This window comes from Crocodylus porosus, unplaced genomic scaffold (genome assembly GCF_001723895.1).
Source record: "Crocodylus porosus isolate Cpor-Errol unplaced genomic scaffold, CroPor_comp1, whole genome shotgun sequence".
NCBI lineage: Eukaryota > Metazoa > Chordata > Crocodylia > Crocodylidae > Crocodylus > Crocodylus porosus.
This window is the reverse complement of record NW_017728886.1, coordinates 30,231,522-30,250,609: the sequence shown is the minus strand read 5'-3', so window position 1 is coordinate 30,250,609 and position 19,088 is coordinate 30,231,522. Positions and strand designations below refer to the sequence as shown.

At 40.3% G+C, this 19,088-nt stretch overlaps 1 protein-coding gene across 1 annotated transcript in view; it reads right to left on the bottom strand.

Annotated features, from left to right (window-relative positions):
- PRTFDC1 (phosphoribosyl transferase domain containing 1) overlaps nucleotides 1-19,088 on the bottom strand; it is a 65,347-nt gene that overhangs the window by 8,262 nt on the left and 37,997 nt on the right. Inside the window, exon 4 of the mRNA XM_019531935.1 lies at nucleotides 12,238-12,303. Within this exon, the coding sequence (XP_019387480.1) occupies nucleotides 12,238-12,303 (66 nt within the window). The remainder of the gene's footprint in view (nucleotides 1-12,237; nucleotides 12,304-19,088) is intronic.

Below are 19,088 nucleotides of genomic sequence, written 5' to 3'. Positions count from 1 at the left end.
GGACCTGAACCTGTTCAGCCTCCACAAGAGAAGGCTGAGAGGGGATCTAGTGGCCTGTTACAAACTAGTCAGAGGGGACCAGCAGGCATTGGGGAAATCCCTGTTCCCCCAGGCACCTCCAGGAGTGACCAGGAATAACAGTCACAAGCTGGCAGAGGGTAGATTCAGGCTGGATATCATGAGGAGCTACTTCACGGTCAGGGCATCGAGGATCTGGAACCAACTTCCAAGAGAAGTGGTGCTGGCTCCTACCCTGGGGGTCTTTAAAAGGAAGCTAGATGAACACCTTGCCGGGGTCATTTGACCCCAGTACTCTCTCCTGCCATGGCAGGGGCTCGGACTCAATGATCTGCTCAGGTCCCTTCTGACCCTAGAAACTATGAAACTATCAATAATCATCCAGGCAATTTGCTAAGACTCTGTCTATACAAAAGTGATTTGCAGAGGAATGAGACATTCTTATAATAGAGAATTTCTCTGTTATGAAGGACGATGAGGACTTGAATTTCCATACCCTTTTTGATATCCTACTCCTACTGTTAAGTTCTAAAGCAGTGCTTCTCAACAGGTGGGGCAGGGCCCACATGAGAAGCAAGGAGTTCTGAAAAAGTGATTACGTTCTAAAATAAAGGAAATCTGACTTCCTGATTCCCCACATACTCTTTAGAGTAAAACATTCCCTGTCACAACCTACAAATACATTCTATGAATTCATCATTTTTATCAGAGATACATTTTCACTTTTACTTTTATAGTTTGCATCAGGGGTAGGTCTTTGAAAATCTTTACTCTGAATAATGGATTAGCAACCAGGACAAATTTAGAAAAAGACTGCTCTCTAGCTTATTACCTTTCAAGCTAGTGCTTTTATAACATGAACTGGAAAGTTTCTGTTATAAAGCATGTAAGAGGAGTCCTGGCTTGTGATTAGCTAGAAATGCTAAAAAGAAGAGAGTCAATACACTACTACTGTTTACTTCCTCAAAGGTCTATAAAATATGGAGCCAGGTTAACTAATAAGATGTGTGCCTTGTGACTGACAGTAGTGTGTGTTGTGAAAACTATATTTCACCTCCAGGAAGTATATAATAAATTATTTTGGACTTGTGACGTCATTTTCAATCTGAAGAGTTAGTGTCAAAGGAAAAAATGGTCCTATTTTTGAATTTGGAGAAGGCTTTTAAGGCAGAAAGCTAAGTCTGCTTCTGTGCCAGCACAGCACAAAGTGCTTTAACATGGTCAACTGCAAAACTGTACATATAATATAAAACCAAAGAACATATGTCATACTTTACAGAGGGGAAGAAGTGAGATTCTATCTTAGAAAGCCCTAACTGAAAAGGACTTTCTGGCCATAGTAGATAATGAATTGAGCAATAACTCATAACACAGTACTATAGGTAAGAGGACAAACATAATCCTTGAATGTGTCAGCAGGGGAGTATCAAGTAGGTACAGAGGCAGTAGTACCTTTGTATATGAAATCATCAGTAGAATAACTAGAATAATTACTAGAATAAAGCCATGAATATACAAGACCCTGATCAGCCCAAAGGGATACATCTGTAATATATACATTAAAAAAATGGAGCATGGAAAAGTTCCCAGATGTTTCTGAGAAAGCCACTCAGAAGGCATGTAAATATGTTTATCCATAGCCACCGAGACCAAAGTTCAGATATACATACTGGAGAAGATAAGGATTCCACCCACACCAGAACCATTCACTTTTGAGGAGTGAGATGTTAATCTCAGATACAAAATATCCTCTATCTTTTTCCTCAATTCATCTGTAGAATAAAATTTTATCATCTTGAACTACATGAATCATCAACATATGAGGACACACACAGGTACGAACAGGTAAGCATAGTAACTACTGCTATTTTTTGTCAGAAGATTTCTAACATTTTCATTAATGATTCTTCCTGAAGGTCTCGCGATGCTTGACCACCATCACACTCAGAAAATTCTTCCTCATCTCCAACTTAAATTTCCTCTGCTGCAGCTTGAGGCCACAGAGGAAAAACCCATCTTCATCCCCTCTATAGTTCCCCTTAAGGTATTTGAAGACCGTAATCAAATCCTCTCCCTCCCACCCCCAATCTTCTCCAGATTAACCCTAGCCTTTTCAGCCTTTCCTCATAAATTATACTTCCCAGGCACCTAATCACTTTCGCTGCTCTCTGCTGGACTCTTTCAAATCTGTCTACATCCTTCTTGAAGTGTAGGGCCAAAAAACTGGACACAGTACTCCAGGTAAGGCTTCACCAATGCTGAACGGAGCACAAGAATCAATTCCCTTCATTTGCAAGTGACACTTTTGTAAATTATGGTAGAGAAAGTGGTATTTGAGGTTTGTGTCACATTGGTCTCTCTCAGAGGGAACTTCTGACTATTTACTGGCATTTGTTCTTTGCCTAGGCAAATCTTTGGGTCTATTTATTAAAAGGATATTAAAAAAGGAATGGAACAATAAAAATTATGTAAAAATGTATGTAATAAAATCAAATAAACTCATTTGCCACTGCAGACTGGATGAGTAGTGCATGGTCAGTCCATGGGCTGGATTGGGCCTATGGATCCCCCTTCTCTCCTTCCCTCCCACTCTCCCTGTGGCCCCCCCGGGAAACCAGATCCAGCTATGTGGTGCCCAGGAGGCATGCTGTAAAAGTCACTCCCTCCTGCAGTCACTGCTCCACCTCTGGAGCAACACCAAGGGCTGGATGACAGGGCTCCATGGGCCAGGTGAAACCTGTGGGCCATCTTTGATGCACATGATATAGAGGAATGCTAAAGTTTCTTTCTCTTCCATTTTTTTCTTTGAAGAGCACATACTGAGACATTTAACATAAGCCAGGGAAATAATATTATATGAAGGAAGTTATGAATTGATCAATATGATATATATACACACTATGAAATAATTCTCACCACTGAAATGTTAGCAGTAATGGTTACACTCTATAACTCTATTACACAAATGAGGTACCACTTTCTTGTAATTAGTGGATCTTATTCAATGAGAAAATGCAATACAAATGAATGATTTGCATATAGTTCACATTTCCACAGCATTTCTATTCTAAGTACAAATAGAGTCTTCAGTTTTCCGACAAGTATAAAATGCTATGCTTCGATGTTTTACAACGGTCCTTGGCATCTTGGCATTGTCAACTGCCTTCATTGCAGTATCTGAAGGAAGTCCAGATGAAATTAAAGTTCCCCTGCTGTCTTTACAATTTGTAAACTGATTTACTGATGACCATCTTAATATAGTTACATGTCTGGGAGACAGCAGATGCAAGCTAAAGAACAGAGCTCATGAAAAATACCTCCTCACTAATTGCTATAATGTACTCCACTCATATGTATACTGAGTAAGTACATGATTTGGTTAACTGTATAACAATATGATGGTCCAAAGTGCTGCCTATTGCTTATGTTGTAACATTGGTTATCTGTATATTAGGCCAGTGTGAGTAGGCAGCTATTTGATCCGGCCACTTTGGATGCCGGGGATCTGATTCAGAGCTCCAGACCGGGTTTCTGCTTTGATCTGGCTGAAGCGGCTCTGAAGTCTTCCCCATCCCCACCCCCACGCCCACCCCAAGACAGAGACAGTCAGTTCCACAAGCACCCATGTTACAAGTTTTGCCTGTCAGCAGCTAGAGATGCAGGGCCCCAGAACCCCTGCACTGAGCTCCTTGACAGCTGGCAGGCTTCGTGGCCGCAGCAGGGGCTAGCAGGCCTACAGCTTTCACCCCCCTGCACCTTAACACACACAGGGTCACCCATGTCATGAGTTTTGCTTGTCCACAGCTTGAGGTGCAGTTTCCCTCAAACCCCTGCACCAATCTTCTTGAAACTTGGCAGGCTTTGTGGCCTCACCAGGGACTACCGCCCCTGCAGTTTTCACCCCCACGTGGTGTAACATGTACATGTGACATGAGTTTTGCTTTCAAGAATTTGGGGTGCAGTTCCCCTCAAGCTCCTGCACCGATCTTCTTGAACCTTGGCAGGCTTCATGCTCTTAGGAAAGGCTGCCACCCCTGCAAGTTTCATTCGAATCAGACAAAAAACAACAGTCATTGATATTTCATTGATTCCCCATTATACCCTATGGCCGGATCTCTGACGCAGCTCCGAAGTTCTTCCAAAGCGGTTCGGAAGCTCCAGATCACTTTGTAAAGTATAATGAAGCCTGCGCTTCGATCCAGACATGCTGCTTCGGAAGCCGAGGCATCCAAAGCTTCTCCGGATCCAAAGCCTTGCACAGCCCTACTGTGCATCAGTTAAGTTCATATACCACTTGGGAAATCTTTGGCGCCACTGTCTACTGTGGAATGTATGTTATGTTATTTTTAACTACATCACAGGTAAAAATGACTAGGGGTTGTCAAAGTAAAGACTTGGAAAGCAGTCTTGAACTGACTACATCCACTTCATTTCTAGGCTGCTGTTAGAGGCATAAGTGGCATTTTTACACACGGGGGGAGGAAGCTGTGCTTGAATTAGAGCATCTCTGAAAGCCACTCTAATGAAAGTGCCCACAGCGTCTCATGCATCAGTGTCGCTGCGCTTCAAAATAGCTTGTTGAATGGGTTTTAGTTAAAGCGCCCCTGCCACAATTTTAAAGCACAGGGATGATACATGAGATGCAGAGGCTGGCTGGAGCATGCTAATTAGTTAATCGAGTCTTCTCCACATTTAATTGAGTCTGCTCTGACATGCTGTAATTACAGTGCATCAGAGCATCCTCCCCACATGTGTACAAACACCCAAGGTTCTCTGAGAAACAAGATCAGGAGTCTTAATAGATACAAAATGCTTAGCCCATGCTGTGCCTGTAGTTAATAAAGCCTGTTTACTGTATGTTGAGTTAACCATCTCAGCTACTGAATATCCTGACTGTGAAGTAACCACAGAGAATGGTAGGTATCACTTTGAAAAAGGCACAGGAGGCATAAATGAAGACTTGCTAACTAAAATAAAAAAGTGTAGGAAAAAAACCTGATTAAATACCTACTTACACACACCTATATTCACTCATAGTTATACTCTTATTTTCCTTAGTGTTTAAAAAACAGGAATATGGGATTAAAAGTATATAACATTCCCACATATGTAACAAGCATGATAAATATAGTAAAATATGCTATATAGGTATGTATATACTATATATACACACACATACATGCTTTTACATTAACATAAAGTTTTAACCCTATGCCCCTATTTTTAAACACAAAAATAAATCAGATAACGAACTTCATACAAAATGTATCCAAGTCAACTTCATTATAGAAGCCTTTATTACAAAAGTCTCCTAAAATTGGTTAGGAGTTATAGCATAGAGGAAGTAATGTAAAGGACAAATCCTGCCTGAAGGGACTTTAACCCACATGGCCAACCCCATAACTTTAGAAATTAATTATTATAATTTTTCTCTATCCAACCACTTCATGTAGTAAATTCTATATCTGTGGCTCTCTGCTTGCAATAATCACTCTTTTTTCTTTTCGGTACATAATTCAGAAGTTGCTGACGATACCATGAAACAAGACAAAGTATAGAGAGAGGCAATTTGCAGTGGTACTTCACAGTCCTGGTAAAATTAAATGTCTGTTGCAATTTTTAGTGAGCTATCACTTCTCAGTCTAGATTCAATTTAAACTAAATAATTTAAGATATAAGTCCTTTTATAGTATTAACACTATGAAAGGAGTAGTTCTTGTGCCAAATGGCTTTTGGACATTTATATATAAATTGGATTGATTTAATTTTTTTTTTTTTAATTTCACACTGAATGTTAGGAATCTCAACCATTTTTTGGAGTTCAACTTTCATTTCTTTCCTGAAGCATGCTAGGGATAATTTTCTTACTCTAAGCATCATGTCAGCGATGACAAATGAAAATTAAGCAACTATTTTAGCCATGAAATGAGATAATGGGACACTTTAGGTTTACCATTTAAACAGTTAGAGGAAAGCTTTTCGTTGTCATGAACAATTTTGATTATAGAAGTTGATTCTTCAGCTATACCAGTACCCTTAATTCCAGCAGCATACTTAGGGGTACGCTACCTCAGTAGCATACTTAGTTAGGGCTTGGTGAAAGGTGCACCTGCCCTGGGCTCCAAGTTAAGAGGGGTGCTGGAATAACCTCCCATGTTCATAGTCTGTGCCCTGGCAGCATGGCCATAGCAGTGAACTCCAAAACAGTTCCCAGCTGCTGCTTTAAGAGCAACAGCTGGGTAGGGAGAGCATGTGTGGTGGCAGCAGCAGTTCAGCCAAGACTTTGTAAGAGACCCAACATAGTTAAGGCTGCTTCTCCCCTCTCTCCCCTCTTGCTCTCCTGCAGGGTTTGCCCCAGGTGAAACTCTGTTTGTTATGCTCCTGCCAACAACGTTTATTTATGATCCATGTCATGAAAAATCTCCAATAATGGCTCCATGACATTTTAATGGAAGTAATTTAAACTGCACAGGCCTTTTTTTTAAAACATTATGGAGGCCTGTATTGTTAAATCTCTTCTCCCAGGGCATTTATTCTTCACGTGATTTAAACTTGTTGACTAATTTTTCAAGGTTTTCAACTATTTTGTAAAGCAAAAGCACAGTATTGGGAGGCTTACTGCAGGCTACATGCCCCCCCACATAGGAACTACCTTTGATAGCCCAATTGTTCTTTTTTTAAAGCATGCTCGTCTCCTTACAGTTTTCTCAAGCATGCAGTTTGAACTTGAGTAGGGGATCAGCATGCCTATTGAGCATACTCAATAATATTAAAGGTTCTATGATGATAGCTGATGATAAAGAATTTTTCATGTGTGTTTGAATTGTTTCTCCTTAAGAATCAAGACTAGCTGAAGTTGTAAATATTATTGCTTAAGAAAATGCATTCAAAAACTAACTAACACTTGAGCTTCCATTGGGCTCGGGTTCCAGAACAGCTTAAATTACTTATACTAACTGAACCTCGAAGGAACCTGTGCACTTCACTTAAGCATTTTGGGATACATGGCCCTTAATCATTACCATATTTACTTACATACCACACAAACCTTTTTGCTGAAAACTAGACTTCAAAAACTGGGGCACACATCTTAAGCAGGGAAAATGATTTTCTGCCCAGAGTAGAAGCATGCTAGACCCTGCTCCTCCTTTGTTTCTCTTTCCTTCAGCAGCTGCATGAAGGGGGAGAGTCCAGCAGGGGCATGTCCAGAAGGGGTGCAGTGGCGCAAGTCACACACTGCTTTGATTCTTACTTCTCCAAAAGTTTAAATCAACTGTCTAGTAGTGGCATTTCTATTCAGGCTGTGCTGAGGGGGTCAACTGATTTCAAGGCTCATTGTAATCTACCTGATTTCAGCTAACAGCTCTTCACAGAAAGGGTTAAAAAAACAGATTTTACCTGAGCAGGAAAGGGAGAGTGAGCGAGCTGAAGATGAGTCTCTGTGCCTGCTCTCTGCAGCCTTAACTCTGGGAATTTTTTTTTTATTCATTCTGCCTTCCCAAAAAACAAGGTGCGCATCTTATTTTGAAGGGGGGCGTGGCGATGTAAGAAAACATTGTAAGTGAATATTTTTAATCTTTGCACAGTAAAAATACAAGTCAATAAAGTCACAATATTTTGTTAATATTGCCCAGAGGAGGAAGCAATATTGCATTGACTGCAACAGGAGAAATGAGTATCAGAACACTTGAATACTACACTTCAATCTGCCACTAGTATATTTTGTGAGCTCAAACTGGTAACAAGAGCTAAAATTATCAAGACTGGATACCCAAGATTAAGCACTTAATTTAGAAACCTATTAGAAGGATTAGGACTCGTAGTAGAGATGATATCTTTTATTAGACCAACAAGATTTTTGCAAAAATTGTTTCTTTAATTGCAAGCTTTCAGGCACAAACACCGGTCAACAGAAAAGATTGTAAAAGTTCTCCTGCATAGAAATGATATGGCTACAACCTGGATACCTAATGGAAGGATTCACATACACTTCTGTAGACTTTAGATCAGGCTTCAAATGGTCTGATACGCAAAGTATGCTGTGCACCTAAACTCCCAGTGAAGTTGGAAGGAGTTCAGCATCTTTGGAAATGAAGCTGCTCAGTCAGATAGTCAACTCTGTATACTCCAGTTTAAAAGTGGGACAAATTCTATCCCACTTTTCTGTCTACAAAAATATATAACATTCTTGTCTAAGATCTATAAACTTCTTTGCAATACTGTATTTATCCAAATCTAAGATAACCCCCCCCCAAATAATCAGATTCTAAATATGGAAAATGTATAAATTGGTTATAATTTTTCAGGTATAAAATCTAATTATTGGAGGGTTGTCTTAAATTCATTATCTCCCACTGTTTCAGCATGTAAAGCACTAGTTGGGGGCTATGGGGAGTCAGGCACCCCTTTGCCTTCTGGCCCCTCCACTTTTCCCCCTGCAGCCTTCCTGCCCCCCTCCCCCCAGTTCCCCCACACTCTCTGCCTGCCCCCCACCCTGCCGGGGTTACTGTTGGATGCTGCTCAGGCTCTATTCTCTCCTGAGTCGTGGAACAAAGCACACTGAAACACGGCCCCTGCCAGGCCATGGAGCAGCGTCAGTATTGCTGACTTGCTGGTCAGAGGATGGAGTTTCTACATGCTCCATGCCCAGGAGGGAACTGGTGGTGGGAGCCATAAGCTGCAGAGGGAAGTGGAGAGGGGGGCAGGTAGCTGTTATGGGTCTGAGTCTGGTCCCAACCTGGGCTCAGGGCCAGTTGGAGCCACAGCAGCTGCCTACCCTCCCTGCTTTGTATACAAGCCTGAGATAAGCCCCCTTCACATCCCTACTGGGTAAAATCGATTTGTCTTAGATTTGAGTAAAAATGGTATTTGCATGTAATCCACTATATAATGACAAGATACTTTATCATAGTGGAAAAAATATTTCATTTTCCAAATGCTCTTTTTAAAAACATGCTGTTCCTCTCAGAAAACCCCCCACTGAAGTCCATACAACTTTTGCTTGTAGGTAAATCTGGCAGTTTTTGCTATGTTCTGAAGCGGCGTAGTAGGCTGTTTTTAATGTATAGAATATTTGCTTCTGGGTTTATTATGCAGCATTGAGAAATCAGTTCTCCAAAGCTTCCAATTTCTTAAACATCTCAAAAGTGTCTTCTAATCTTCTTTAAAAATTGTACATAACATTTAAGTCCACAATGGGAAGCTTTATATAATCAAGTCATTTGAGGTCATTCAGATTTTACTTCTGTCTTTTGTAACTGAGCAGAAAATAAGTATGAAATACAAGAGGTTGCTCTTTTTGAAACAAAGTGAAATAACAATTTTCAGGCCTGAAATTGATACACTTAAAACACACACACATTATACACAAAACTATGCTAAAACATCATTGAGGCTGGCTGGCAATGTCTAATACTCAAAACTCAGGAAATGCTAAAATGAAGGGTGCCTGTGTAAGCCTAATTCAGCTCCCCTGTTATGTAGTGAATTTGGCACTTATATTACTGCATCAAGGCTGCTGGACTAAATAAGGGAATAATTAAATGCCCCTTTGTTTATGATAGCTGATATAGCTGAAAATCACTGTCCAAGGACCAGATTGCACACAAACCTGGGAAGTGGCTGGGCTATCCAGTGCAAGAAGGTATCTTATAACAAACACAGGGTCAGGAGACTGATTTAACTATGTTTCTGTGAGCAGAAGCAAACAGAAGCAGAGAAAAAAAAGTCCAAAGAAAAGCCAAAAAAGAGGCAAGAAATGTACTGCAACACTGCCCTGAAACAAGGCAAAAAGAGTTTTTAGTGGCTGACTTCGTAAACCTTAGTAATGTTTTTTGGTAGCTGGAAAGGGGCTCGGAACTACGAGAAAGGAAACTGCCTCCTATTTGATTCCTCCTGTGTTCAGAGAAATGCCAGTATCATCAGCAAAAACAAACTGAAAACCTCAAACATTGACTATTTGGGCCACAAGGTACTATTAAACAGTCTTTTCCAAGCCAGTCCTGGTTTCACTCCTTTGTCCTTTATCTGGTCTGGCCTCTCTCATCGGTCTTCTTGTTGCAGTCTATCACTCCTTTACTGCCCTTCCTCCTGCTGCCATCTCTCTTTTCCCGACACTGAAATCAAACTACTTCTTCCATTCTGCCACCAGGACCATTGCTGAGATCACAGAAGAGATAGGAGCCTACTTTCCCTTGCTGTGCTTGCTTGTACCACAGCCAAGAACAGCCAGAAAAACTGGAACAGTGTGAGCCCAAATTTTCAAACTGGGACCACTAAAGTAAAAAATCTGAAAGAGCAGCTTCACTGCCAGAGATGCTCAACACTCAATGGCCAAATCAGCCATTTCAAACTCTGGTTTTGTCCTGGTTGCCCTGGGATGAAGCATGTTCAATTCAGAATTCAGTCAGCACTAAGAGCTGAGAGGCTCAGCCATACTCGGTGAGGACAGATTCTTCCAAGGCAGGACTGTCCATCTTCTATGCAGGCAGGGCCCATGTGCCCTGTAGGCCACATGCTCTTGGGGTCAGCCCCTAGGCCTCCCCCGCCACCAGCACCACATGCAAAGGCAGCCATTGCACTGTGCACATAGAGTGCCACCCCCACACCATGTGCAACTTGGCCCCCACCTCAGCTGCCTTGCAGCACCACACCGCAGGCTTTCCTGGTGCTGTGAACTGCACTTCCCTGCCCTCTTGGGCAGAAGCAGGAAGTGAAAGTTGAGGGAGGAAGAGGGAACCTAGGGCTTCTGGCTGCTGCCTTCTTTTAAGGTTTCAGCTGGTAAAAAAAAGTCTCAATCTCTATGCAGCATCCTCTGTCTCTCCAAATACTCATTTCTAGTCTCTTTCCAGACCATCCCAGTGCCATCACATGTCATCTCCTGGTTCCGAGTCTCGAAATATTATGTGCAAACTGTATTATTTCGAGGCTTATAACTTTACCAATTCAGGCATATTTTCACAAGATGGCAAGGGTTTTTTGTGATATCTTTCATTAGACCAACTGCATGTTCCCTGAACCTTCAACAATACTGTAACTCAGTCCCTCAAACGTATTTCAAATCCCTGATTAAATGTGTAGCGCCCACACACCCAAAATGAAAAATTCAAGCTTCAACAAAGAATGATTAAATTTGGAAAACCTTATTAAGCTACTGAAAACAGGTTAGGTACTTAATAACAAGCAATATTACCAAATCCACATATAATGTACAGGGACAAATGCACACAATCTTCACATGGAAAAATACACTTTTCTAATGCTGGACTAACTAAAAAGTGGAAAGTAAAAATGTTCAGCAAAAAAATAATTCTTAGTGCTTGACTGGGAGAACACAATCCACATATTTGGAATTGTGAGTGCAAACTGAAGACACAGCTGTAATTAAAATACCTTAATGACAAAATACAATTATATTCAAGTTTTATTTGAACCAGATCTATTTCATAAAAGTAAATTAATTAATTAATTGCATCTTCCATGCCTTTTTCTCAGTGTGAGAGAACACAAAACAAGTTACTTTGCTCGTGTTACATTTTAATCTGATTTACAGAGGAAACTGATGTTATTCAATGCCAGTTAATACAAGAATACCTGCATGCATAGTACAAATAGCAAGATGAGTATTGCCTACAATCAGTGAGGCTCACATCTCTTACCATTTTTCACAAAGACCATCTGCCTAATGAAATCAGTCTTCCTTCCTCCTCAAGTACTGCTTTGTATTACTAGTCCTGGATCAAAATAGTCTTTTAAAAGATTCAGCTATTTCTTTTTAATCATCACTATATTCAACCACAGCAGAAAAGGAAACTCAATCATACAGAATTTGCAGATTGCCTAATGTTGAAAATAAAATATCCTCTCATTTACTTAAGCAGATGACAAGTCCCACAGTTGAACTATATAGTTCAAACTTTACTAGAGCCTTTAAGTGCAAATAAGATATACAAGCTAAATTCTGCTCATCCACAATCTTATTGAAAGAACTGGTGTTACAGAGATGTAGTGGCATATCATTTAGTACTATGCTTACAGAAAGCAATAAAAATTAACATCCATTTTTATGAACTGGTTAAATTGTGGACGTGTCAGTAGTGGCTTTAAGTATCCAGTTAATGTACACTGTGTCCCTCCTTCAAATACAATTAAACAACCTTTCCCAAGAGCTTTTTAGTTGATACCTCTAAATTTTCTCTTTTAACTTTAAGATTAACAAACCTTTCCCCTCAGGTCTGAAAGATCATCTTCTCCCATTATCTGCATATCTTCCATAGACTTATCATTCTGAAAAAAAGAAAGGCAATACTGTGAAATTTTAGTTAACTGATTGTTAAAGGAGAAAAATTAGTTTTGGATCTTCTAAGAGCTCAGTTATCACCATTTTATGCTAGCATCAATGTTGATATTGGCAGAAACATGCCTTAAGCTTGTCTCTTTACTTTGTTTAGGTTAAACAATTTTCTCCTTAATGGCAAATGTCTTTACTAACTTTTCTCTGTCATTCCTACGTGATCCTGGTTTTGTTTCTAATTTCATCTATATGCAGCTTTAACTGAGTTGGACAAATTTTCTTAATATTTTAAGGAAAAGATGTTCTCATGTTGTTCATTCCTAGCTTGACAAATGTAAAATAGAATCATTGCTTCCATACTTCTACTTCTTTACCTCTCAGTACAAAAGGAAGAACAGAAACATATGCCCCCTTCACAACAAATACCTGTGACCTCTTTTTATCAAAGTTTTAATATAGCCAAATATGCCAACAGGCATTACTCATGATGTATGTTAGGCTAGTTTAGAAGAAATGCACTTGGCTAATTCTAGTAAAGAAGAGAATCTGAGTGAGTTTACCACCCCTGTGTGATGGACTACGGGTTTTGTTGTAATAGTTGTTTTAAATGTGTTCATGTTGTAATACTGTTGCATGTTCCCTGGCTAACATGTAAATATTGCCCACCAGAAAATTAAATGAAACAAGGAAGCCATTTTACATCCCAAGTCTACAAATTCTCAGGAACTTGATTATCAACTTTCAGTTTTATACCAACTCATGTATATACACATAAACATAACATTGAAATCTTGATAATGTCTTTCTGTAACCCTTCATTCAGGGACAGATCCAGAGGGTATGTGGCACTGCAATTGTGCTCTTAATTTTGGCTCTGCAATGCATGTGCACTTTGTGCAGTGAGTTCTCAGAGCTCACTGGCATGTTAGTGAAGCTCCTTCTGGGAGCTCTTCATGTACTGTGAGCTCTGCGAGCTCACCAACTGGACTTTCAGGCAGCTCTGAAGCATGATGCTGTTGGGTCTTCTCCTCCCTCCTCAGGGGAAGGAGGACAAGCAGCTGGCAGATATGCTTTCACAGAGCTCGAGAGGTTTTGCACCACTGTTTGTCCCCTCTTCTTTCCTATGCTGCTGAATTCAGAGAGTGAGAAGGAAGAGGAAGGAAGAAAAGAGCAAACAGGAGAAGGTGCCAGAGTTGCTTGAAAGCAGGAACTCCAGGCTGACCCACACATGCAGCACATGTGGAACTCCCAAAAGAAACTCCACTGACATGCTGGAGAGCTTAGGGAGGTCAGGAGCATCCAGGATCAAGGGGTTACTGTGTAGAATATGCACAATGAGCATATTTCACAGTGTACATGCCATGCAGCTGAAGGAGTTGTGGCCGCACTCCTGTCTCCGTCATCTTAGATCCACCTGTGCCTTTACTAAAATCCCTCCAGGTGTGGAATACAGTCTTCAATAAGATGGGCTCCTTTTCCACTTCAATGATTCAGTGTTAAGTAACAGAATTTATTCCAAACAGGCTGCTGAGAAATGTTGAACTCTTGGAGAGATGGAATATAAAACAAGCCACCTTCTAGGAAATAGATTTTTCTTTGATTTCAAGAAGTAAATTGGTCAAATATGCATGCAAAGAGAGAATCATTATTAGTATACCCTAGGGCCAACTTTATCAGAATAACTGCAGTAGTTATTAAGAAAAAGTGAGATTTGCTCAGCTAAAAGATAATTACACAACAATTATTCTATGGACAGTAGTATTTCTGGGTTAAAAACAGACAATGGGAAAAGAGAATTAGATGCGTGAGAAGAGAAATTAATAAAAGAGGATTTTTTTAAACTTAAAAATCTCTTTAAGCAATTTTACACCTATTTCCTTTGCAGTTTGGTATTTTGGGCTTCAACTGTAAGAAAGATGCTACAGCAGCAGCAGAATTGCTGGTAAACAGTTTTGCAAGTCTAAACACAAGAATTTTTCAAAGCACAGGGATTACAGTAGCTCATCAGAAACAGAGAACTGAATATTCATAGATCATTTACTGTCACAACTGTACATAATTATGTAAAAACCTGTGCCATTACTAGCTAATAACTACTGTCAGGTACAATGGTAAGTATTCAGTCTATCTTCTGGGAAATATCCTTATGGCAAATATGCAACTCACAGTCCCAGGACCAATCTGGGTGTATGGAATCATAAAAATTAAAAAAAACGGAAGACAGTCATGCATCACTACTGTGTTATCTTTTGGCTGGGACAATTCCATTTCAGAACAAAAAGATTATCTATTTTTTAAAAATCATAAAAATGTTTTCACTTTCATGCAGTCAATTTATAGCTCTAATAAAAATATTACCCAGAGTGACACTGCATCAAAAAACATGATATTGTAAAAATCATAATGCATTCAGAAAATGAGAAAGAGTTATGGTTGCTATAGGAACCTCCCTTTGATTTTTCTCACTTTCAGGTTTTAGAATATCAGATTAACATTGCATGTAGTTTTAAGAGTCATATATTATGAGCTTACTTCCCACAACCATAGATATCAGAGATGAAACATCTATTAAAATATTCAGTACAACCCCACATCCATTCAAGATTATTCTCTACAGCACATTTTTAATTGCTTTACCCTGTGTAGTTTTAAAAATCTCCAGCAGTAAGGTTCTCGCTCCTTCCATTTGGGAGATAATCTCAGTCTGATACAACTCACTGATAATATGGTGCCAACAGGGTCCTACACAGAGTTTTCTAGTGGTTCATGTTGCAGGTCTTTCTCATAAATTTCTCTCTTAAGACCCTTCAACATTATGTCTTCTCTGAACTGGAAGGAGTTCAGAGGGAAGGAACTTTTTCCTGCTAAAGTATTTAAGACTGAATGCAGTATATCAGGTGGAATAATACTAAAGCCACAGACTCCAACTTTGAGCACACAGCCCCCAAACTATACTGGCCAATTTTTTAACAATTTACATTACAGTCACAGCTAACTTGGGCCCATTCTCACCCTTAATCCTTATTCAGTGTAAGATTTTGTATTCATATTTCAGATCCCCCCGGTATATTAACATGTCTTTTTCCAAGTTAGGTCTCAGTTGCTCGATGCTATTTTATTTTTGTTATGTATATCTTTATTATTATGTTATTGTATCTATTTGGGGGCACCTCAGAGAGAAAACAGAATATTTCTATGGCCACCTTCCATTCTCTGAGTTTTCAGTGTAGCACTCTGTTTGACTTAGATGCTGACTGGCAGTACAGCCTTATAAATTCCATCTATATTGAGTCACGTCCTTTAAAATGGGCAGGGCAGGGAATTATTACAGTTCCTTCACCTCTCTAGAGACTAGTGCCTGGCTTTAGCACAGGCTACAAGTGAAATGAGCTGGGTGGTCTCACAAAATTTCTTGTAAACAGCATTGCTCATATGAAAACTGCAAAAGGAAGTGCACATCTGCCAGTCTGTACTTAATGAATAGGATCTGGATTACATAGGTACTGTACTTGCAGATGTAACACACTCTAACCATGCCAAACAGACAGCTCCAGCTAATCAGTTGAAAGTTGAATCTGTATTATAAAACAGGAACAAGACAACTTCATGTTCATCCATTTTCCTACAACCTGGACAGTTCATTCATATTTTTTTGCAAAATGCTGGTTAGTTTTGTGCTCATAAAGGTAAAACTGTGTTGAAACCAGAAGGGTTTGATCCTTGCCTATATTCCACCTGTTTTGCAGTGCTGTACTAATAGAGAGCACCTAGAAATCTGGTAGGTCTGTTAAGCTAAGGATTCCCTCAGTTAGGACTGTATTGTTTTGCACCCTAAACCTGTTCTCTAGCACTGGGGGATTCTCAGGGAAAAGGTGATGGTCAACAGATTCTGCTGATTACCCTTTGGGGCATCAGACAGCTGGATATAATTTAGAAGAGTTACAAGGCTATTTTAAATTATGATTCATTAAAGATTATCCTCTTTCCCAGCACCGCCCCCCCCCTGTGGTCCCAGAATCAGAGAAATGCAAAAGTAAATTAAAGCCAGCTTTTCTCCCTAAGCTGAACTGAGTATATTATCTTGGTCACAGAAGGGAATCTAGCTGACATCTAGTATTTATCCTCATAATAAGTATAGCATTAACAACATCAGAGAAATATTCTCCCACTAACAAGCTCCAATTCTAGCCTAATGCATCCGCCAGCTGAAAAGCAGGGATAATTCATAATCTTCACATGCCAAGTCCTCACTTTCCATCTTCCATTAGACTTTTCAGCTATGGTGGTTGAAGCTATTGCTACTGTAATGGGAAGTTCTTTGATTCTGACAACTGCTTATTAGGAAACAGACCAAGACCACCAACTTATTTGACAGAGACCACACTCAGCATCATCTGAAGGAAATGACTTTCTGTCACTCCTGACATGGGGCAGATTAGACACAAGAATATAAAGGTGAAGGACTGTTTCTCATTACTAACATCCTGAACTACTCAGTTTATGTACAAGAGCTCTGACACACATAAGCCTTTCCCCATCACTTTCCTTCCTATGGTTTCTCTTTAACCTAAATGAACTGTGTAGAGACCCAGCAAATCTCATTCTTGTTCAGACTTACATTGAGAATAAATATTTCTTCTTGTATAGCCAGCAGGGCCTTTGCAGTGATGAAGCAGTGGTTTGGAAATTACAGGTATTTTAACAGGATTTGACAGTGGGCGATTAATAGGTTGTTCACAGTCTACATTACCAGGACATGAATATAAAATTATTTACAGCTTCTCAATTAATTTTAAGTTTCTCTGAAAAATTTAGATGTGTGAAAATCTCAAACTCTGGACTGTTAATATTACTGCAGGGCCCACAAGAGTTCTAGACATTCTCTGCTTTGATAACATCTTAAGAGATGCCCATAACCGTATCCAGAAATTATTTTCCCCAAACTTAGTAAGTAAACAACTGATTTCTCAGTTCAACGTTTAGAGGTTTTTAACCATTTTAAAGTGACAAAAAAGGTGGAGCAGAATTGTCTCCAAATGCTTTTTAAAAAAGTGTGTGTGTGTTTTCTTTCAACTCTTCTAAAATATCAGTATGGCTAAAGGCATTTTCATCAACTTAAAAACAAACACGTCTTAAAAGAAGTCACCTCAAGGCAGAGACAAAGCAGAGAAAAATTCAAACCTAAAGGTAATTTTTTTAGAAATGTATAAAAATGATCCCAATAGAAAACATCAACTAATACTGAATCAAGGAAAAAAGAAAAATGAGAGACTTTAGAGTCAAGACCAGTGAGTCTCAACCAGGGTGATGCAGCATCCTGGAGTACCTTGGGACCCTTTTAAGGCTGCCATGCATTTTTAGCACTGTTACTGAGAGACAAGCTGTGTACAGCTAAGATGCTTTTGTTTCTGATAAGTACTTGTGTTCTAGGAAAGAGATACTAAGCTTAAGACACTGCAGCCTGCTGAGGCATACAAAACTCAAACTGAAGTCAAGAGGAATCGCAAGTGCCCAGCACCTTTGAAAGCCATGCCACTATCTCTATAGAAAGAAAAAACTCAAAGAAAGTTCTTTTGTTGGCATTATCAAACAAACAACTGGAAGCACACCACTATGAATGATGATAGAAGCCAGGAAGAACTGCCTTGCAATCAAAATAAGAAAACAGTACATTAAAGCAAGGAAAATATGAAAAGAAAGCCTTAGTTATTTCAAGTATCTTCTTTTCTTACAAATATATCACCACTAACATAACTTAGGAACCATTTTGCTTTGGGCATAACGTGACTTAAGTGATTTCTCTTCTTTACCAGTGTCTTGTCAATGCTTTTCTCTTTCATGTTTTGATTTCATTTTTTTGACTGCAAGAATTCCCATGCATTCTCTCCACCCGCCTCACAGAGCAGTGGAACAGGGACTATGGAGGGGGGGCTGCAGGCTTGTCCAGGAGGTGTGGGGAGGCTGGGCTGGGCGAGCAGCAGAAGGGCGTAGCTCCTACTCCGTGCAGATCTGGGGGCACATGCCCACTCCCATGCCTTCCTGGACCAGTGGTGCACAATGGCAGGAGCCCCCTCCCCGAGTCCCCCAACCCTGGCTGGGTAGCTTGTCCCAGACTCAGGCCCTGCCCCAGCCCCAATCCCTCCCTTGTTGTGGGGGTGTTGATCTGCTCCCCCCCCCACCACAACAGACTTACCAGGTAGAGGCAGCTGTGCCCAGTGTTCTTGAGGACTGCTGCCTGTTTAGTCTATGGCCGATTCTTCAGATCTGAATCGGCAGAATCAAATTGGGACAGTGATTTGAAACACTGAATCGAATCACTGTCCCTCCAAATTGGGCTAATCCGAATCGAATACCTACCGCTTTGCAAAGGTCTGACACACAACCCCTCCCCCTCCCTGCCCAGACACCGCCAGAACAGCAAAAAATTATTTTTAGTTAATAACCCCATGGGTTAGAATATGAAAACATGGGCTTTTTGTACTGGCTGCGTATTAGAGGCACTGCATTTGCAAGAATGCAGAACTGAGGCTGTCTCTTGAGGTACAAAAAGGTGCTCAGGTGTGGTGCCAGCAGACTGGAAGAGGGCCAATGTGGTTCCCATCTTCAAAAAGGGGAAGGAGGAGGACCCGGGAAACTATAGGCCAGTTAGTCTTACCTTGATCCTGGGCAAGCTTTTTGAGAAAATTATTCTGGTGCATATCCACGAGGGGCCAGCAGGGGAGATCATGCTTAGGGGCAACCACCATGGATTCATTAGTGGCAGGTCCTGTCAGACCAA